This window comes from Sorex fumeus, unplaced genomic scaffold (genome assembly GCF_029834395.1).
Source record: "Sorex fumeus unplaced genomic scaffold, SorFum_2.1 ptg000098l, whole genome shotgun sequence".
NCBI lineage: Eukaryota > Metazoa > Chordata > Mammalia > Eulipotyphla > Soricidae > Sorex > Sorex fumeus.
Genome location: NW_026606155.1, coordinates 77,245,829 through 77,269,272, shown reverse-complemented (window position 1 = coordinate 77,269,272; position 23,444 = coordinate 77,245,829). Strand labels below are relative to the sequence as shown.

Genomic DNA, 23,444 nt, shown 5'->3' with positions numbered 1-23,444 from the left:
TTTTCTTTTTTTTTTTTTTTGCACTTGCAGCAATACAAACACACCTTGATAATTCCAGTCTTTCCCCCATTTTTCAGTCTGTTCATAAGAACATGTGAATTCACACTTTAAAAATTACATTACATTAACTTCATATTAGTCCTATTAGAAGCCTTGGAATTTTTATGTCTAATTTTTAAATAATAGCACTCAACAGTCTCCCCCATTTGCATTTATCTTTCCAAATTTATTCCCTTGTCTAAAAGGAATCTGTTATCCTTTCTATTTCATTAGGTTTCCCCCTTGACATTCTGCTATTGGAATACAGCTCTAATAGAAGAAAGGGAAAAAAATCAAATCTCTATGTTGCTTTCTTTATTAACTATGTTTAAAAATCAGTAGCTTCAAAACCTTCTCTTTGAACAGTAATGTCTCAGTTGCTGCATCTTATAAAACATGCCAAAATAATAAAGAGTTCCAAATTTGGTATTCACCTATGTTTTATCCAATATGTGCTATTTAAATTAATTACTTAGCCCCCAAGTAACATATGTGTATTTCTCCAAAATAGAGACCTTCATATTTATACAATCTAAATTAAATGTATTCACTTGTTAAAGGAAGGGGGTCTTACCAGAAGCAGTTCCTGGGCTCCTGACTGCCAGGCTCCCAGAAGCACAGGATGATGGGTGTAGGTTGCCCATTCCCAACTCCATTCTACCTTGAAGATTTCTGTCACAAGTCCCACACACCTGGGTTTTCCAACAGATTCTATGATTTCTTGGGTGTTTACCTTTCAAGCTTTCCTTGACATTTTTGATTTGTTGTTTGGATTTTTTGTTAGTAAGTTTTTTGAGTTTCTTATTTATCTTGTATATTAAACTTCTTCATCAACATATTATATATGAATATTTCCTCTCATTCAATGCAGTATTGCATTTTTAACTTAATGATGTTATCTTTTATTGTGTAGAAGCTTTTTAGCTTGCTATAATCTATTTGGTTATGTTTGGCTTTTCTTATATTGCGGTTGGAGTTGAAACTAAATCTATCATATAATCCAACTAAAAAAATAATAATAAAGGAAAGGGGTCTCTGGCTAAATTCAGATCTTGTTTACAAATCCCAGTGTTCTCCAAAACAAAAAGCTGAGATAATATCTCACCTTAGTGACCCGAAACTCCCTGAAGTCACACACTCTGGATCCAGATAGATAGTAGAGTTAGTAGCTCACCAAATCTACACCCTTAACCAGCATACATACCCAAATGAAGCTCCTATATTTTTTCATAATGGTTCAGGGGATCGCTCGGGATGGGAGATTTGTGCTGAAAAGTAGATAAGGGATCAAACATGATGGCCTCTCAGTATCTGTATTGCAAACCATAATGCCCAAAAGTAGAGAGAGTGTGGTTGGCCTCCAAGCCATAGAGTAAAATTCCTGGTACTAATTTCGGCCATTCTTGGGTATTAGTCTCCTATTTTGTTACTTTATGTTCCCCAGATGAATGCAATCTTTCTATGTCTATCCCTTTCTTTCTGAGTCATTTCGCTTAACATGATACTTTCCATGTAGTACCACTTGTACATAAATTTCGTGACTTCGTCTTTTCTAACAGCTACATAGTACTCCATTGTGTAAATGTACCAAAGTTTCTTTAACCAGTCATCTGTTCTCGGGCACTCAGATTTTTTTCCAGATTCTGGCTATTGTAAAGAGTGCTGTAATAAACAGAAAATTGCAGATGTCACTTTGACTATACGTTTTTGTCTCTCTGGGATATATTCCCAGGAGTGGTATTGCTAGGTCAAATGGGAGCTCAATTTCTAATTTTTTGAGAATTGTCCATACTAGGGGAAATGGGAGCTCAGATAAAGAAGGGAACACCAAATAAAGGTGTTGGGAGGATCCTCCCAGGATGGAGGATAGACTAAACATGATTGTCACCCATTGCCTCTTTTGCAAACCACAACACCCAATAAGAGAGAGAGAACAAAAGGGAATGCCCTGCCACAGAGGCAGGGTGGGATGGGGGGGATGGGGGGTGGGAGGGATACTTGGGATCCGTGGTGGTGAGAAATGGGCACCGGTGGAGGGATGGGTATTTGATCATTATATAATTGAAACCCAAGCACAAAAATGTGTAAGTCTGCAACTATACCTCATGATGTCTCACTATTAAAATTTTTTTAATTAAAAAAAAAAGTAGAGAGAGAGTAAGAAGGAAACTGTCTGTCATAGAGGCAGGGGGAGGGATACTAGGGACGTTGGTGGCAGAAAATTTACACTGGTTGGAGGGATGGGTGTTCGATCATCATTTAACTGAAACTCAAACATGAAAGCTTTGTTATCTGTAGCTCACAGTGATTCAATAAAAATAAAAAGTAAATAAATAAATAAATAAATAAAAGAAAAATTTTATGGTTACCAATAAGCCAATAAGTGACATTCAAGGTTGCCCTGTTAACAAAATAAATGTTAGAGCTAAACACATGATCTGTGTGTTCTCCCTCCATCTAACAAGCCTTTCTAACTTATGTCCTAAGTTTATAATCTAGTGATTGAAAAATGATATTGGTATAGAATAATTTTAACTTGAAGCAAGAACCACTACTTTAAGTCTACATTGGAGGTGCCAGAGGATATGGCTCAAGAAGACTACACACGCCTTACATGTGCAAGGTCCTGAGTTCAGTCACGAACATTTCAATATGCCCTGTACACAGCACTGCCAGGTATAACTCAGAAACATTAATAAAAAACTATATTGGAAACTACCATGTCTATTATGTAGTAATATTTACACACTGTGTCTCCCCATTCCTGACTTAATTTTGTTTTAAGCTCATTTCACTCTTCAAGTACCTTATACATTCCAACTAATCATTTTGGTGTTTTCTCAGATCCCTTCTACCTGGTTAAAGGTAGCATGCATTAGACATCTTAACTTCATCACTTATGTCTTCAATCACTTATGACATTGTTTCAGTACAGTAGCAAGATGTCCAGCCCATCTTAATTTTTCAGTAAATGTTATGAAAGTGAACTCTTAAAATCCCTGACTCCATTTTCATAGAATAATGTTGGAGACCAAACTCTGGTATTTGCTCTCACCATAACTAGCAGAATGTAGTATGAGTCCAAAAGAGGTTGCATCAAGAGCCTTAGTTATATTTTATTACTATTTTTAAATGAATTTAAGTTGTATAATAACCACAATATCATTTTAGCTTATTTTCCTACTTACTAAACTATGAGCACCATATTGATCTATATTTTTTTCTTTTTGGCATATCAGAAGAGTTCTCATAGCTAACATCATTATTGTACTTTATCACATTTTGTTACTGTTGTTACTGTGTCTGGCATATCAAATACTCTCGGTAGCTTGCCGGGCTCTCCGAGAGGGGCGGAGGAATCGAACTCGGGTCGGCCATGTTGGCCGCATGTAAGGCCCTACCGCTGTGCTATCGCTCCAGCCCAACTGCTTACTTAAAAAGCACGTACAGGGTTCTTTCCATAATGTAATTTTCCTAACCTGACACAAATTCCATTGAAACTTTTTCCCATATCTCTAACCAGCTGTGTAGGCCTCTGTTGCTTCCTGTCTATCCCTATTTTTTTATTTGCAATATTTTATTAGATTGAGTAGCTCCCTGGGAACCAGGCATGTTCCCTGGTTTCTGGCTTTATGGCATATTTTTCTATTATCTATCTATTTTAACTGTGGGTCAAGGCCCATATGGTATTGCATAACTTCTAAAAACTTTTGAAATAAATTTTTAATGACTTTTTTAGTAAATGTTTTATTTCTATACCAATTTTTTATTCCTAAATATCTGGGGTCACATAAAAATATCTTATGTAAAAATAATTGAAAAAGTTTAAGAAGCACTATTCCAGTATATTGAGACCATCTTCCTTAATTCTCCAAGTTGTAAACAGCTGTAAATGCATATGGATTAGTAGAGAGTAATATATTATCAAGAATTTATAAGCCTGCCCTGACTCTCCTCCATCTGTCTGTCTTCCTTTCTTTCCCATGTGGACTCAGATAAGTTACTTGCCTCTTTGGACTTCTGAGTGTCTTTTATAGTTGACACTCTCTTCTAATGTAAAGAACATTAATCAGAAAATACAGTCAATATTACATATGTTTAAGATGTCTAGTATAAGAACTTGACAAATTTATTGTAAAATCATTATGCAGCAAATCTAATTAAAATCCACCATCACCTATCGCTAAAAAAGTGCAAGATTTTCAGGATTTAAGGAACTTTCAACACAACATAGAGCAGCTTCAGCTGTGAACATCAAGCTGTAAACTCCATCCATGATTCTTAGTGATGTTGCAACTGGGAGTATGTATATTTTATTGACCACTTTCACCCAATTCCCCCATTCACATCTCAACTCTCACCATGGGTAAACAGAAAATGATCTTTATTTCTGAGATTTTTTATTTAGATGTTGCATATAAGTGAGATTTTATTTAGATGTTGCATATAAGTGAGATTTTTGGGCAATAATGGTCATTTTCTCACAGACTTAATCACACTTAGTAAAATGCCTTTAAGTTTTGTCCGTGTTGTAGTAAATGGCAGGATACCCTTTTATGGCCAAGTATTATTCATTTGTATGTGTATCGCATTTTCTTTACCTTTCCATCAGTTGATGGTCAGATATATTGTTTCACATCTTGGCTACTCTAAATCAGGCTGTGGTGGGCATGAGGACACAGACAGTTCTTTAAAAGAGTGATTTTATGAACTGGAGTTATAGTACAGCAGGTAGAGCATTTGCCTTACTCATGGCCAGTCAAAGGCTAAATCCCCAGGACCATATATGGCTGCCTGAGTACCATCAGAAGTGATCCCTGAACACAGAACTAGGAGTAAGCCCTAAGCACTGTGGGAAGTGACTCCAAAACAAAAGAGCAATTTGGTTTGTTTTTTTAAAATTTGGTTTATTTTGAATAAATTCCCAGAATGCAATAGCTGGATCATCTCTTTAGTGGTTCTGCTTTTAATATGAGACTCCTCTCGACTGTTTCCATAGCAGTTCTACCTACTTATACACCAGTATCTAAGGGTTATCAATACCTATGTGTTCCATTTGTCCATTTCCTCACCAATATTTGTTACTATCTCTTGTCTCTTTCATGTTGGAAATTATAACATGTGTGAGGTTTTGATTTACATTTCTCTAATCATTAGGCTTGTGTTGAGCACCTTTACGTGATTTGCTGGTCATTTTTCTTGAAAAAATATATAAATTTGTTGTCCATTTTAAATTAGTTTATTTGTTTCATGTACTTAACCATTTTATTGAAAAAAATATCTAAATTTATTGCCAATTTTAAATTTGATTATTTGTAGTTTTTTGTAAATTCAAGTCATTTGAATTGATTTTGTATTTTCATTTTAATGCCTTATCAAATGTATGATTTGTAAATGCCACCTCCCAGTCATAGGACATCTTTTCATTTTGTTGTTTACTTCTTTTAGTGTGCAAAAGCTTCTTGGTTTGATATAGTTAAATTTGTTTATTTCATTACTTGTATTTTAGGTGTCATATCCAGGAATTATTGTCAAATCTATGTAAAGGAAATTTACCTCTGTGTTTCCTGTACGAATTTAATCCATTTCAGATCTTATATTTAAGTTTTAATCCATCTTGAGTTAATTTTTTGCAACTGATATAGAGGTGTCTAGTTTCATTCTTTATATGTATGTATGTATTTTCTCATAAGTACATGTTAGAATGTATTTGTTCTCCATTGACTATTCTCAACTCCCCAAATATTAGTTGATTATGTATGTATGAATTTAGTTCTGGGTTCTTGACTATGCCACTGGTTTCTGTTTCTGTTTTTATTTTGATTATCATAAAGTTTGAAGTCAGGAATTGTGGTGGCATCAATTTCTCAATTGCGTTTATCATCTCTTGTGATTTCATATACCTTTTAAGATTATTTTTGTGATTCTGTAAAAGCTGCTATTGTAACTCTAATGTTGATTGGAATGGCATTGACTCCATAGATGGTTTGAAAGAAACATGAAAAAAGTAACAGTAAGGCTACTTATTAATGAATACAACGTAATTTTAAATTTCGTTGTATTTTCAGATCTTTTTATCACTGTGTATTTTCTACACAGACCTGTTTCACCTCCTTGATTAAATTCTTATGTATTTTTTGGATACTATTTTAAGTGGAATAATTTTCCTTATTTCCTTTCCTGATAACTCTTTGTTTGCAGTTTTGTTTTTGTTACCAAGCAATCACATTACAATAATGATAATTACCAACCCCACCAGGAAAAGATTTATTATCTTTTTATTTATATTTCTATAATTATTGAAAGAGGCAAACAGTACAACACATTTTATTTGGTTGTTTAAATTGGGATTTGTCCTTGGTATTTCTCAGCCAACTCCTCTGCTTCCGGATAGCAGGTGCTAATTTTAATATGCAGTCTTTCTCTGCCTACAAAGAAGCTTCTTGTAGCTCAAAAAGAAGTTTAGATTGTTGCTGTCAGTCCCAGTAGGTTATCTTCTGATGTCAGTGTAATGAATTTTACTCCCTGAACAATGTGGAGAAAATAGATCAGTCAGTGGTTATTCTATCCAGGTCCTGGCTTCCATTCACAGAGCAGCACAGGAGACACTTTTTCAAAAATAACTTTTATTTTTCTCTTTGATAAAAGAGATGGTAGTTGGTGGCTGGAATACTGAGATATGAACTGGGTCTTCTGAAAGGTGGCTTTTGAAAACAGCCATCTGAAAGGAACTATCCAAAGTAGACTCAGATTCAGAGAACCTCCAGGAGGTACTTAATCCTCTTTAGACACAGAAAGAAGTAGAACGTTGTAAATAAGAGTACAAGTTTCTGAGGAACACCCATAAAATCTAGAGATTGTTGTCACAGAAAGCTGCATGAGAACAGGCAGAAGTGAATGGTGAGAGGAGAAACCAAATAGAGCAGAGGAGAAAAAGTTAGTTGCTTCTCTCCAATTTGTTCTGTTCTTTGACTCCCTCTTTCAGCCTCCAGAGTTTAGGCAGGTGACAGGGCTGGGTCCAAAACACAGGTGATGCAACGCAAGAAGAATGTAACTGACCTTCCAAATTAAAAAAAATGGTTTATATATGTGGGAACAAGGTGGGCTTTACAGATAGATTCTGTAGTAGTAATTTGTATGGTTCTACCTGCCTCATATATTCCAATGGAACTAAAAGAGACAGTGTTGAATGTGAGTCCAATTACTGGGGAAAAACAAGGGAACACACCATGTTTGTTCTTTGTTTTAGTGAGTTTTGGAGAAATGCTAAAAATAAAATCAGTCTGTGGTGCGTGAAAACTGCTCTGAGAACAGAAATACTTGTTGACTGTAAGCATCATCATGTTGAATACTTGGATGAAGGGTTTTTTGACTCTTAGAAGAGTCATTCTCAACAGTCAGCTGTATATCAGAAGTTCTAGGAGATAATATTCCCTTTAAATGAGAATCTGAAAGAAAGGTCATCTTTGGCCTGTGGTTTTTATCTTGCTTTGTTTTCATTTTTAAGCTCCGTTGGTGATTCTGATGAATAGAGGGGATTGAGGAGCACATGAGAGGTTTAAAGGATCCTACCATTGCTCTCAGGCTGGAGTGATAGCACAGCAGGTAGGTCATTTGCCTTGCAAGTGGCCAACCGGGCATGATTCCTCCATCCCTCTCGGAGAGCCCGGTAAGCTACCTAGAGTATCCCGTCAGCACGGCATAGCCTGTCAAGCTCCCCGTGGCGTATTCAATATGCCAAAAATAGTAACAACAAGTCTCACAATGGAGATGTTACTGGTGTCCGCTCAAGCAAATCAATGAAAAACAGGAGGACAGTGCTGACAGTGCTGACAGTATCATTGCTCTCAGAACAGTATCCAGTCCCCAAACTGGTAAGAGGTATTAGGGGCACTGGCTCTCTCTATCCACAAGCCCATACATACAAAGATATTGTAAAGAATCTGCTCCTCTACATGAGGCTGCTTCAAATACTTCAAAGTAAAATCAGGTTGTTTCATGAAATATGAACTTGACTCTTTGTTGACCCTGTGCATGAAATATGAACTTGACTCTTTGTTGACCCATGTAGGTGTAGAGAACAGGATACACTGATCTCTATCCAGCAAGATCTTAATTAGAGCATGCAAGTGGTTGAGGGGGAGGAAGGAGCCAGGTTGTGTTGGTAAAGGAGAAGAGAAAAAACATAGGTATAAGGAGTCCAGGAGAAGGAGAAGAGATGAAACAATTACCGATAATGTGCTCATCTTCTGTCCCAGTGTCTACATGGGTAGAGTTATTTGCTCACAGTTGAATTCAAGGGTATTTATAACAAAATGTTACTCTTATTTTGTTATTCTTTTGATGAACAGCAGTATTATCTTTACCCCTAAAGAGAACAGGATATGATGTTCAATTTTTCATGTCAAGGTAATCTGACTTTTCAGATTCCAGATTCTTTGGAGGAAATATCTGTGATGTGTTACCTTAGTTGAAAGGAATTACTGAAAAGTTTCTTTGTCTTGACCTGTGTGACACCATTTCATCAGAGGTCTAATGTATGATACATATCAGTGGTTGGTAACCAGAGAAGTAACTAGAAAACAGTCAAGCTGATGGGTTCCTTTATGTAAAGAAGGAACTTTGCAACATTTTCCTATCATATGGCTGTGGTCTTGACCCTGGTTCCAATCCCAGTGCTGCATAATGTCCCCTGAGCATCACTAAGAGTGACAGAAGAGATTCTTAGAAGTCTTTTGTCAGTGATGGAAGTAACACAGAGAATTCACACAAAGAAGAAAAAAAATGATTCACCTTTCCAAAGTATACTTGCCATCCATCTAAATGTCATTAATACCCTGTCAGTTTGTTCTTTTAAAAGACATCATACTAAGAACTGTGTGTTAGAGTTGCCATGTTCAGTTTGGAGCAACCCAACAAACATTTTCTCCCTCAGTGGGGAATGGCATCCTGTTTCAGAGTATTTGTCTATAGAATTCCAGACCTAGGGGAGCCGCACATTCAACTTGTTTCCACCAAACTCTGACATGGTTACATGTGTCTATATAGATTCTCAGATGATCAGAAATCTTATTTTTCAGTACTTGAAAGCCAGGTGTTTTCTTAGTTATTGTCAATTGTACTTTAGGGTTTGTATCTGTACCATCGAGGGACTCTGCCTTATCTTGGACTTAAATGCTCACAGGATATAATTAACTAGGGTCACCTTAGGGGGTTTATCTCATATTCACAACTCATCTGAGCCATTATCAGATTCTACTTCCCATACGTAGGTCAACTATGTGTAGGAGAGAAAATATGGAGACATTGTCCTGGAAATGAGCACTTCCTGGTTCAAGGTGTTGCTGCCGATGGTGCTCCTGGCCCAGAACTTGTTTTCTCATGACAATCTCTGACTTCTCATCCTTCTAACCTAACCTATTGCCGTGAGACTGTGAGATTAATGACACACACAAAAATGAGATTGCTGGAATTGCCAGAATCTTCTGACCCAGAAAAAAAATAGTAACTCTTAGGTGCTTCAAGAAGAGGGAGGGTTGTTTAGATTCAATGAATTTTCTATGATAACATTATACTTGGCATTCATTTCATGATAAATGTAGAGGGATGGAGTGTTTGGGTGTGCCTTATGTTCCCCTCTTTTAAAGGAAGCATAGCCTGTATTTGTGTACATTTCATTCTCTGGACCTGTGATGTGTAGCAGGATGGGGAGATGTCAGCCCTGGGGACGTGGGAGGTCGAGCCCCTGGAGTCAGCAGCTCCTACCTGGCCTAGCTGCAGGTACAGGGCAGCAGACAGCATCCTACACTGATCCTCTTGGAAAAACCTATGGTAATGATCAAATGTGGGGCAGTATCAGATGCCCACCTTCCTTCTCCTCTTTTCTGAACTTCATCAAAATTCAATCACAAGCCTTCAGTCTCTAATGATATCCCAAAAGGCCCATGAAATTTTCAAAGAACAAGGCCTACAGTCAAGTGCATTTCTCTTCAGGCCCTTCATATCCTCTTCTTCAGACACATAGGATTTCTTACAGAGGCAAGTCTTTTCAGGGAATTCTCTTATAAAATTATGCCTTTCTATCCCATGCCTCCAGTATCTCCAAGAGTGTTAGATCAATTTGATTCATCCTGTTACACATAGAAAATTGGGGTGTAAGTTGAAAGTGTAGTGTAGTGTTTTTATGTCCCATGACAAAGAGCCCAGAAAAAGCTGAACTTGACAGCTACCGAAGTCAAGAGGAAAGTATCTGATTCAAAAAAGTGTGGAGCAGAAGCAAGTGTTTGTGTCCTACATTGGGCTCTTCAAGACTGTGTACATAGGAAAGGAATCCAGAGGACTAGCATGCCCTAGTGAATTTATTTTTAGTTTTAAAAAATTGTGTGGGAAGCTACACCCATTTGTGCTCATGGCTTACTCCTGACAGTACCCTGGAGATCATGTGGTGCCAATATTGAGTCTGGGTCAGTCACATGCAAGACAAGTATCCTCTACACTGAAAGATGGAGACTGGGAGAGGTGGATTTGAGAAGTATAGAAGAGTGTAGAAACTGTCTCCTAGAACAGTAAGAAATTCCAAGGTAAAGTGTCTGCATAGGGTGTCAGAAGAAACTGTGCATCCGGGACCCAAGCAGGAGTAAGTGCCTCTGACAATAGATTTTTCTCATGAGTTATAGAGGGAACTAGGATGAGCCAGACTGTCAAAAGGCTGCCTCCCTTTAACTTTAGAGTAGAGATAAATCCTGAGTTAATGATTAAGAGCAAGCAAGCAAAATTGCATCACCATCAACTTTTCAGATATGCTAGGACATTAGTTTAGGACATTAGTTTAGCAAATTAACCACACCTTGAGCCTCTGAAGCTTTAAGCAGATGCCAAACACTACTTTGTACCCCATATCTGGTGATACTGAGGAGTCACTTAAGATAATATTCAAGGAACCATGTGGTGCTAAGGACCTCACCTGAGTCTCCCATATTCAAAGTGTGTGCTCTAGCTCTTTAGACTATCTACACAGCCCCTGAAAAATCTTTTATAACATTTTATTTCTTTAATCATATGCCACATATAGTTACCTCTCTCTCTCTCTGATACACATACACACAATATAGACACATTTATGTGCTTTTGTTCCCTTTTCTTTTCTTCTTCTTTTTTTGGGGGGACCACACTCAGTGATACTTAGAAATAATTCCTTTTTGGCTCTGGGCTCTGTGATCACTCCTGCTGATGCCCAGGGAACCATATGAAGTGCCAGCTATTGAACTTGAAAAACGCCCTATCTTGTATACCATCTGACCCCACTAGCATTTTTTGCAGGTTTTTAAAATATTTATTAGTTTTTATGGAAGTTAACATGTGAATAGGAAATGGAAAAAAGAAGCAAGGAACAGTCATCCACAATTATACACAGTTATATCTGGCATGTCCTTCTAGGTCCTGTTTACCTACACAACTAATCATCTGTTATGTTATTAAGATCACATGTGTATGTGTCATGCTTCTTTATATACCATGAATATTTACCATTTCAAAGTCCCAAAGCTATAGAGTATTTAGTAAACAAAAATACACAACACCAACTGGAAGGAAAAAATTTAATCCAGCCTTTCTTGGCAATGAAATTTCTTAAAAGACAAAAATGGCAGCAAGGCCTCTAGATAGAGATATTGGCATAGTTACAATTAAAGTACTGCATTCCCTGTAATGTTCAAGTGAAAATGAGATTAAGCAACCCAATAACAAAGTATAAGCTTCTAAGAGAATTATTCACTCACTCTAGTAAAATGTTAGTAAGGAAGCCTAGTGCTAATTAAGTACTGACACTGTGTTCCTGCATGCAGCCAGAGATGCATCAAACCAACCAATGTGACCAGTGTGACATTGATCCAATGTGACCAGAACAGCCCCTTTCTCTGCACGTCATTCTCCCCTGTGCTGCCAACCTCAGAAGCAAGACCTGATGTTTTATTACTCAGAGATGATTTAACAAGATTATGTCCAAGAAGCTCCCTTTCTATCGGTTACAACAGGTATATACAAATTGGGTTAATTCACTAAGTTCTACTTTTTATCATACATTGTCACCTCAAGACACCTAAAAGCTTAGATATTGCAAAGTAATCAATAAACTTAGTCCACAATAAACACGGGTATACAAAAGTACACATCTAGACCTACAGTTATAATCTAGACTATCTGCTAGCTGAGCTACTATCAGAGCCCTTCCCTTCACCCTTCCTCTTCTTTCTTCACCATTTCAGTGACAAAGTACAGGACACATCTTGATCCAAGAGGTGGATTAATAGACTCCCAGAAGACAGTCCTTCCTAAAAACTAAAAATTATATAGGAATTGTTTACTAATATTACTTTTTAAAATATACTGTATTAGGACTTATTTTATAATAACCATGTTACCTAAAATGCATATATAAAACAAAAGATAATCTGAACATGTTTATAAGATTCATGGGAACAGAAGCCTTCCCTGCAAACTTCTACCCAACAGTCAGCAATTCCCTTCATCAGTTCCTTTCCCAGATACAGCCATTCCTGTGAATTCTTTTTAAAAAGGTTCTTTTCTACTTTTAATGTTGTACACTTTCAAACATCTATGATTACAATTAAATGTTTCAAACAAGGATTTGTTTTGTTCTTTGTCTACTACAATCTGAGTACTTTCTACATAAAAACTTTCTAGCCTAGGATTTTTTTTTAAAGTCTTAAAAAATTTTTTTTTGCGGGGTAGGGGTTTGGGCCACACCTGGCTGTGCTCAGGGCTTCCTCTTGGCTCTGCACTCAGCAATCACACCTGGTGGGCTTGGAGGTAAGGGGGAATCAAAACCAGGTTGGCCACATGCAAGGCAAGCACCGACCTGTTGTGCTATTGCTCCAGCTCCTCTAGCCTAGAATTTTGCCTCTTCTCATCCCTATCAACCCAGTGGACAGACTGGGTTGGCAAAATGACTTCAATGTCAAGGGGATATTAACAGTTTTACTCTCTCAAATTACCTTCAGAAGCCTTTCCTAAAAATTTCAACAAAGTGTACACAATGGACTTGTTTACTAACTCTACTTTTACACTGGCAACCTCTTTAACATCTAGAAAGACTAGATGTTTGCAAATCAAAAGAGAGACCTAAGGAACAATGGCTAATCTCCCTAACTAAAAACATATGAGTCTAAAAGCCCTTTGTGCTTCCCTCCTCCCTCTCTGAACCAGTACAAATGTGAGCTGCTCAGAAGCAGGTGGATCATTCTGGTCATTCCATTTCCAAAAGACTACCTCTAATGGATTTTGAGAAAAAACTATCTACAAAATGTATTAATTTCACTACTTCTACTCTTAACATACTTTGTGCACTTTTAAACATCTAGAAAGGCCAGATGTTTCAAATAAGGACTTAGTTTGTCCACTATATACATGGTAGTGTTGAATAAACCACATATATGTAACAATGGTTGTATCTCAAGGCCTCTTCACTGTTGTCTAGAACCCTTCATTTTCACAGTTCTTCCTCTCCACCACCAACCCCTGGTGAGGGTAAGTGCAACTTCATTCCCTAAAAGGTCCTTTTCTTTCTTTTTAAAGGTCTTTTTCCTTGAACATAGGTTTTGATGAATTTTAACACTAAGTTACAAAGGTATTGGTTTACTAACTCTACTTTTGTCATACATTGGCAACCTCTTTAATATCTGGAGAGTAAGTATTTAAAAAAATCAGGACCCATTTGTCCTATATATATATAGAGAGAGAGAGAGAGAGCGATAGCACAGTGGGTAGGGCGTTCGCCTTACAAGCGGCCAACATGGCCGACCCGAGTTCGATTCCTCCGCCCCTCTCGGAGAGCCCGGCAAGCTACCGAGAGTATTCGATATGCCAGACACAGTAACAACAAAGTCTCCAGTGGAGATGTTACTGGGCCCGCTTGAGCAAATCGACGATCAACGGGAGGGCCTTTACCTTTTATATACAGTAAAGTTATAGATGAAATACAATGTAACATATTAGGGCAGCAGGTAAGCTGAAAATAAGCTGAAAATTTCTACTCCAGCAATTTGTTCCCCTCCACCTCCCTCAACCCACAAAGTATACTGTTTGAAGATGCCACACGCGTGTTTTGTATTAAAATCCTGATGTGGTGATGGCATTAAAAGTGGAAAATTCCAGTGCTTCTTTAGTCAACCAAATGGCTCTTTCACTTCCATAAGTTTCCTCTTCATTAAGATACACACACACATATGTATACATATGGAAACTTTGGTATTCTGTCTTTATTTACAGTGGTATGTTATAAATATTTTTCTCTATTTCCAATAACTTCTCTCTTTATATGTGTGTGTGTGTGCATGTGTGTGTGTGTGTGTGTGTGTGTGGATAGATAGATATTGAGTTGCAGTAGAGAACATCTTGAAGATCCAGATTTTTTAGACAATAGATCTTCTTTTGATATTTAGATTTTCTCCAGGGTTCTGGATTTACCAGGTTATAATGCTCTTATTACAACAGTGCAGATTCTTTGCTTCCTTTGAATTATCCCCAGAGGTAAAATTACTCCAGTAAGACTATGGGTTCCTTTACAACCCTTTTATATTACCACATTGATTTGCAAAAAGTTGTTCTCAGTGCCACCCCGTACAACGTGGAAACAGCCAAATTTCAGCCTTGATAGCACATTTTTCCTATTGTTGCAAATTTAGTTGATGTGAAATGAAATATCAGAGTTGCTTTAATCGTCATTTCTTTCACCACAATAAGAAATAAAATCTCTTCCATGTATTTTATTTCCATTCCTGATATGAATCATTTGTTCTATACTTTACATATCAGTCTTTATTTTTCTCCCCTACATTTCAATAAATGTTAACTCTTTTGTTGAAGTGATAAAATTTCTTTATTAAATACTGTTGTGAAGTTTGGTGACCTTAATATATCATATGTGTCTTTGTTTCTTTTGAGTGCATCTCTTGCCTCAATACATGGAAAATTATTAATTCTGTAAAGGAATGTGGACTATTTATTATGTGCTGGGTTTAGAATTTAATTTTAAAATGAAATATTAAAATATATTATCCACAAAGAATATTCCATTTCCTGTGGATCTTCTTGAATGCATTTCTGATTTGTTATCTACGTATCACAAAGACATTTGCTTAATAATCCTGTCTTCACCCCATTGTACTAATAATCTCCTTTATTGTATGCTACATTTCAGATTTGTTTATGTACTATGTATATTGTGCCACATTTTTCTCCGAATCAGAACCAGAATGAATGAATTTTTCTTTACAATATTTGCTAAAACTTTCTTTTCAGAATAAAACTTTCAGACTGTTTATATATCCAGTTTAATTTTATGGCAATTTTTGTTGAGCTCTAAGGCACTCTATTGGAATTTTTATTAAATTTGCACTATATCTGTAAGTTAAATTAAGTTAAATTTAGAAAAATAATGTTACAAACATCAGTATTCTCATTTTGTAACAAAGTGCACCTTTTCTTTCCACAGAATCAAATTTCCTTGTATAGAATGAAGTTTTGTCATTTCATTTTGAAGGTTCTCATCTAAATAAATTCCAAAAGTTAATATTTTGTAGCACTAGTAATAGACTCTCATTAGGTTTTCCAACTGAAAGTATAAGGTTCCCTGATTTTGTACTGTTGGGCATCACTGTTCTTTGGTTGGTTGGTTTTTACATATATGGCATCATTATTACTTGTCTTTTTTTAATAATAGAATCCTCCTAGGAAATCCTAAAGGCCTCCAGAGTGCTTAGGAAATGTTGCTCTGTGACTTCTGAGAAATGTTTCTTTCTTTGATAGCCTATTAGAGTGTAACAGAAATGAAATAAGGGAGCAAAGTAAAATAACACCCATGTAGCCACATCTAGAAAATAGTTTCATGCCCTATAAGCCCCCTTCCCTAAAGATTTTATGTTTTTATGGTTTAAATTAGAGTCTGCTACCCTCCCCCTTTATACACACACACACACAAACACACACACACACACACCAAAATGAACTCAAGATTTCAGTCTGAAAATGTGACTAGATATCTAATGTCATAAAATCTTTACACACACACACACACAGACTCCTTGGTTACTATTGTAGGTTTATCTTACAGTGAGGCAGTGTCCTCTGGGAACCATCAAAAGAGATGTCAGTCTCAGTATTTTGAAATTACAGGCACTGGATGAATTAATTATCTAGAATAACACGTTTTCCTCTGGACATGGCATCAGGGCACTGTCACCAACTTTGCCCTGTCCAGTCCTGTGAAGTCATATTAAATGTTCTCCTGCTGCCAATGGTGACTGCAAAGGTCACTACTGACAGAGACAGGACGCATCTCAATGAACTCTTGGAGTCATGAGCTCTGGATCCCCTTTGTGAGCAAACCCATACCATTTCTACATAGTATAGTGTATATTTCCTAGAATGTTACTTAAGAAGTGGCATCAGAGAGAAAAATTATTGCAATTTATAACTAGGCCAGATATATCTAGAGAGCTGTGCCTAACTTCAAACTTGGTGCTTATAAATCAATGGTGAGAAAGTTTCTTTAGTTTTCTGTTCCTCCATCAGTAAGATGGAGCACTGTAGCACTGTAGCACTGTCCTCCCATTGTTCATCGATTTGCTCAAGCCGGCCAAGTAACATCTCCATTGTGAGACTTCTTGTTACTGTGTTTGGCATATCAAATACGTCATGGTAGCTTGCCAGGCTTTGCCGGGCAGGCCAGATACTCTTGGTAGCTTGCCAGGCTCTCCGAGAAGGGTGGAGGAATCGAACTCAGGTCGGCCACATGGACCGCATTCAAGGCAATTGCCCTACCTGCAGTGCTATCGCTCCAGCCCTAAAATTGATTAGAGACTATATATGTAGACAAGTAAAGGTTTCATTAATCCTTTTTAAATTATTTTCACTTTACCTATAAGCCAAATATACATACATTTTTGATTATCACTACTTGCAACTTCAGCAGAATAATCCCTCTTCATTTTCAGGTAGAACCTTACTCTCTGGATTAGTTGTATTGGCTATTGAATACTTATCCAACAATTCCAGGACTGTAATATGGAGATGATTATAAATTTATTAAAGTCACTCATTGTGTATGCATTCCTGTTATTCAGGAAAATGTAAATATGAAATATGACCATGAGCACCTCCTTGATTTGGGAGAAAACAAAATTCATGGTGCTTTTGCCCTTGGGAATGGGAAGCAGAGTCTGTGCTTTCAGAGCTGGGCTGTTCAAAGGAGCCTTTCTCTAAGGATCCATGAGCAAACCACTGAGCAGGTAGTAGGAGCAACTCAGGAATCCTTTGGAGAATGGGCATGCTAGGCATATGGGAACAATGCAGGTACCCTGCAATGGAAACATGCTTATCTGAAAAGTCAGGGAGGGTCATGTAGCTGGAAGAGAAGGAGGGATTGAGAACATGGCACTTGTTGGGTGAAGTCAGGGAGGGGAAGGCAGGGGATGGCAACACCAGACACAGGGTAAATCAAGCCTGTAACCTGTTTATGCAGAGTCTCTAAATATGTAAGTAAGTAAGTAAGTAAGTAAGTAAGTAAGTAAAGGCCCTCCTGTTGATCGTCGATTTGCTCGAGCGGGCCCAGTAACGTCTCCATTGGAGACTTTGTTGTTACTGTGTTTGGAATATCGAATACTCTCGGTAGCTTGCCGGGCTCTCCGAGAGGGGTGGAGGAATTGAACTCGGGTAGGCCATGTTGGCTGTGTGCAAGGCAGACGCCCTACCCGCTGTGCTATCTGGAGGGTTGGGGCAGAGAGATAGCACAGTGGGTAAGTCACTCACCAGCACACTGTAGACCTGTGTTCAATTCCTAACACAACATAATGGTCCCCGAGCTCCATTAGGAGTGATCTATGAGTTGTGTGATCATACATTTTGAAGAAAAGAAAATTGGTATTGTTGGGGGTAAGGCTGGCTATGCTCAGGGCTTTCTCCTGGCACTGGTTCTGTGTTCAGGTATCACCCCAGCCTCTAAAATTTGAAATTATTAAAGATTATAGGATAAACTCTATAAATAGTTGTATTTATATATACTATATATTTTATAATATTTTAGTATATGTATAAAAAGGTAAAGGTAAAGGCCCTCCCGTTGATCGTCGATTTGTTCAAGCGGGCCCAGTAATGTCTCCATTGGAGACTTTGTTGTTACTGTGTCTGGCATATCGAATACTCTCGGTAGCTTGCCGGGCTCTCCAAGAGGGGCGGAGGAATCGAACTTGGGTCGGCCATGTTGGCCGCTTGTAAGGCGAATGCCCTACCCGCTGTGCTATCGCTCCAGCCCCAGTATATGTATATATAATGTTAAATATATTTATAGATTTATTTATAAGCTCTAAGTATAAATATTTATATACTAGCTCTTCTTTTTAAGAAAACTTGCTGACTCCTGATTAGGACCTTAAAGACTGTGATGAGGACATAAAAGGGTGTGGGCCGCATGGGAGCTATTGCTCTTGACTGGGTTGGAGTGTATAGATCACCACAGAAACACCCCACTCAGTTGCATTGAGTCCCAAAGTTGGTGCCATACTTATTCCACTTTTCTGGCACTCTGGAAATCTCTCCTAACAATCATGTCTGCTTTGGGTGTGAGCAACTCTACATTCTTAGAATTATAGTATTAAGGGAAAAAAAGAATAATTGGAGGCAGGTGGCAGGCTGCCTAGATTATAATTCTATAGGAACTTTAGTAAGTTTAATTTGATGCATTGTACTACTGGGTAGTATCCACCCACAGTATAAACCACCACAAGCTATCAATTAACTGGTAATAAAATAAGTGCACAGAGAATGTTTCAGTTAGAGACTGACAAGATGTGAAAATTATTTAGTATGACAAATTTTAATGTAAGCTGTTGACACATTTGTAAATACAGTAACCAAAGTTCCAATGACTTAAAAAAATTGGAAATTGTGAGAAATGTTTAATTCTTTCATAACAGTAAAATCTTGAGAGCATTTAAATATCTTCACAGCTATAGAAAAAGTATAACCACATTTGCAAATAGTTGTGTGCTTTTAAAAAATGTGATGCCAAAATTATCTTTTATCTTTAGGCTTATTGTGTGACATGGAAATTATCTCTTTGACAGAGTGATTCTGACTATCTAAATAGAGTTGAAATAAAATTACTCCAGGCATTATTACCTTGTTCCTTCCCTTCTGGCTTTATCCTTCATTGCTCATTGCTCTGATGGGGCTACATGTAGGAGACAAGCAGAACCTCAAACTTGCTGCTAGGATTACTGACCTGTAACTCTGAACAAAATGCAGTGCCTGTGGGAGGAATATATTTGAATCTCTTTTCACGATTTGTTGTTGTTTTGTTTCAGGAGTCTTTTATTTTTTCTCTACTTTATTTATTTATTTATTTTTAATTGACTCACCCATGCAAAACAGCTACAAAGATTTCGTGATTGGGTTTTAGTCATATAATGTTCCAACACCCATCCCTCCCCTAGTGTACATTTCCCACCACTGTATTCCTCCTGTGGCTCCCACCACCATCCCAGCCTGCCTCTATGGCAGGCACATTCTCTCTCTCCTCTCTTTCTCTCTCTCTCCTCTCTCTCTCAGCATTTTGATTTGTAATGCATATACTGAGAGGCCATCATGTTTGGTCCTTTACCCGCTTTCAGCACATATCTCCAACTTTATTTAAACACCCTAGTTTATAAAGTTGTTCATGATGATTTGTTACAAGCATTCAATTTTAAAATACCAATCCCACCACTACTATTATCTTTTCTCCACCATTGTTTCCATTTTCCCAACCACCCTTCAAACCTGCCTCCAAGCAGACCCACATTATTTTATATTGCTTGTGAACACTAAAATGCTTAACAGAATAGTCAAAAAATATTTGTGTAGAAGAAAATTCATGAAATTGTTGTATTTCAATGTGGGAACGTTAAGTCCTTGTCTGAGGGCTTACTAAGCTGTTGATTTAGATGGAAGTTAAGTCTTCTGTGTTGTTGTTTTTATTTGTTAAGATTGTTGGCTTCTGAATTACATTCCGTCCAATATGGTGTGCTGCTACTGGGGTGTCAGTATTGTAGAATTTGGGGATGTTGCTCCAGGAAATCCGGAATATTTAACTGAACAATTCAACAAGGGGCATGGTGGTGACTCTTTGGGCTTTGTTTAGAGACTGACAAGATGTGAAAATTATTTAGTATGACAAATTTTAATGTAAAGCTGGCCTGCCCCCTCCAAGATCTCTCCAGATATCTCAACAAATACTCCAAATTTTTGTGATTAGTTGATCTCTTTCAAGATTTATTTAAGAGTCTCTGGAACAGGGCCGTTAGATAAGCTTACCTAGCAGCAGAGATGGGAGGTAGGCATGGCTCCTGGGTCTTCCAAAAGTACCAGGAGGTGGGGGAGAAGTCACCCACCTTGAGTCTGAGAAGGCCTGGAGTTTTCAGCCACCAAGAGATGTATACCTAGAGTTTTCAGCAGATTAGATTCTTTGTGGAGCTCATCATGATTTGGTTTTGATCTCAGACTTTTTATTCTCTTCTCATGTGTATTTGGAATTGGGGACTAATGCACAATTTTTTCTCCTAAAAGGAGCATATTAAAAAAAATTTTTGTCTCCGAGGGCTGTTCATATGAAATATCTGGACTACCAGAACAGGTATCTCACATAAAATAGAAAATTATTGATGTCCCAAATTCCTAGAACTGTCTATGACTCTGTTCCCCATGTTACCTACTGCCTCTGTTCCCCATGTTACCTACTGACTAGAATATTTTTATCTCACACCATGAACTGTTCAGTTCAGAGAGTGACGTGTGTTCAAGATCGAAGGGGGAAAAGTCAGAAGCTGATGTCATTGGCTCTGTGTCAGGTTATCTCTCCTTCTGGTACCTCAACCTCTTGTTGTTTGTGCTGCTACCAAGCAAATAGTCAGAGTGGATGATGGGTGAGGCAGAAAAGGTGCTGAGGAGGACCCTCCATTGTTGGGTCTATTTCTGCATAAATGTATAATTCTTCATATTTCTCCCCTTTTCAAGATCTGTATTTCAGAGCCCTTGCTCACTAGTGATATCTGGGCAAATAAGGCCTATTAAAGGGAGTGGACATAAGGCACTTGCATTGAGGTAAAAGGGTCCCCAGACACAAAAAGGGACCATATGCCTGTGCATCATACTGCCTTTCTATCCCTGGGCTGTCATTATATCCCCATTGTTTCTCTCTCTCACTTTGACTGCCTCTGAGAAGTTTCAAAGGAAGGTAAGCAGCACCTGTCTCATCTACATGCTTTCCTGATAGATGAGCTCTGTATTTCCACTCATCTGGGCACGGGCCATTTCTGAGCAGCAGTCTGGCCCGGCCTCTCCCTAGGATGCTGCATGCTGTGACCACAAGTCTCTCCCACTTCACAGACTGCCACTTGCTTTTAGAATGAATTTCTTGAAAGCTTTGCAATGGGTCTTTTAGTCTTTAGTCTGTCTCCCAGAATTCATGGCTTCTTTGCACTTGTGGCCCCCGCTGGCTGGTGCTGACTTTACCCTTCTGGTTCTCTACAGGCAGCTCAAGGGGGTGGCCACAGGACCCTGCTGTATGGCCACGCGATTCTCCTGAGGCACTCCTTCAGTGGAATGGTAAGCACAGCTCAATCTTGTGTTTGAGTCTACAAGAATACCCAACATAGGAGAAAACATCATGGCAATGGAGTTTCTGTGCAATCTCTCCTCTCTCGCTAGTGGATTGAATTGGGATAGTAGTGACTGCCTCCCATTCCAGAAGAAGTTAAATAAAAATGAGTTAGTCCAGAGGTAGGTGTAAAAGAAGGCACTACACAGTCAGAAAAAGCCAATCAAGCTGTAGGTAATTAAGGATGTGGAAGCAGAATATGCCAAATTTGTGATAATTCATTGAAACTAAAGGAGGAAAATTCTAGTTTGGAATTTTTTTTTTGCTTGTTGGGTCACACCCAGCAAGGCTCAGGGGTCAAATTACTCCTGGCGGTGCTCGAGGGACCATATGGGATGCTGGGAATCAAACCTGGGTCAGTCACATGCAAGGCAAATGCCCTACCTGCTCTGTATCACTCCAGCCCCCTGGAATAAATTCGTTAAATACAATACTGCAGGTCTTTTACAGGGATCATTTGGAAAACATTGTGATCTCAATCAAGTATAATGCATGCCCAACTCTAATAATATTTACACATTTACTTTCTTTCCTACATGTGTTATCCTCACTTATTATCTGTACATGGAAAAGGTGTCATCTTTCTCTAGCCCTCATGGAAAACTGTTGCATTGATCCCAGACTGTTGCACACATTTATACCTATGGCATCCTGTAAAGTTTATCTCAAAGTCCAAACTATCAAATTGGCAGAACAGCAGTTACCCCTAAATAATGTATTTGTTGCAGCATTTTTTTTCCTGAGCACTGGTAAGAAGTTGGCCTTTTCAGACTCGACTTTCTTTGCTGTAGCCCTTCCTGCAAAAGACAGAACTGAAATGAACATGTTTCAAGGTGTGGAAGGGAGGGGTAGAGAAGGGTGGGACAATTATCTAAGCAAGATATTGGGTCGAATAGACAAGTACAAAAGTTTGTTCCCCAGCAATCTCTAGGAGTAAGAGGTGATCCTTTTTCTTACAGAATATGGTGTTTATAAAAAAAAAGCTAAATAAAACCCAAATACCCAAATACCCAAATACCAAATATCTGTTTTACTACCTCCGTAGAACAGCCAAATATCATAGCACACTCTGAGACCTTGAAGATTCAGGCTAACATCATGGCAGAGATCTGAAGACTTTCATTATTTATCTTTAGATTTGCTTCGCCCAATCCCCAAATTCCCACTCACAGTTAACATAACTGTGGACTAGCTAGTTCTCTAGGACCAGCTCTGAGAATAAAGCTCGTGAGATAAACTTGTACAATGTGCCAATTCTCCATTTTCTTCCTGCAGAGAGCTGGAAGTATAATCTAGAAACATGCCCCAATCAGTCAGCAACCCTATCTAGTCCTAAGATCAGCCTTTGTGTCTATTAATAATGGAGGCAGAGAAAAGGTTATGTTTTTCTTTTCCCTTAATTATTTTATTTTATTTTGATTTTTTTGGGCCATACCTGGCAATGCTCAGGGCTTACTTACTCCATTCAGAGATTATTCCTGGTGCGCTCAGAGGACCATATGTGATGTCAGGAATCGAACCTGAGTCAGCACATGCAAAGCTAGTGCCCTACTCACTGTACTATCACTCCAGCCCCACGCAGCTTATAATTTTAGAAATCCTTTTTAAAGTTTTACATGCACAGCGTTTTTATAATAGAAAAAAATAGACATAGACATTATTTGGTAGTTTTGAAATTTAGAAGATTGCAAAAACA

At 38.0% G+C, this 23,444-nt stretch overlaps 1 protein-coding gene across 5 annotated transcripts in view; it reads left to right on the top strand.

The window, feature by feature from the left end:
- The window catches only part of RYR3 (ryanodine receptor 3), a 631,292-nt gene that overhangs the window by 256,657 nt on the left and 351,191 nt on the right, over positions 1-23,444 (top strand). For all 5 annotated transcript variants that reach the window (XM_056134221.1, XM_056134222.1, XM_056134220.1 and 2 more), the window contains one exon: positions 21,622-21,696. In XM_056134221.1, coding sequence (XP_055990196.1) covers positions 21,622-21,696 — 75 coding nt within the window. The remainder of the gene's footprint in view (positions 1-21,621; positions 21,697-23,444) is intronic.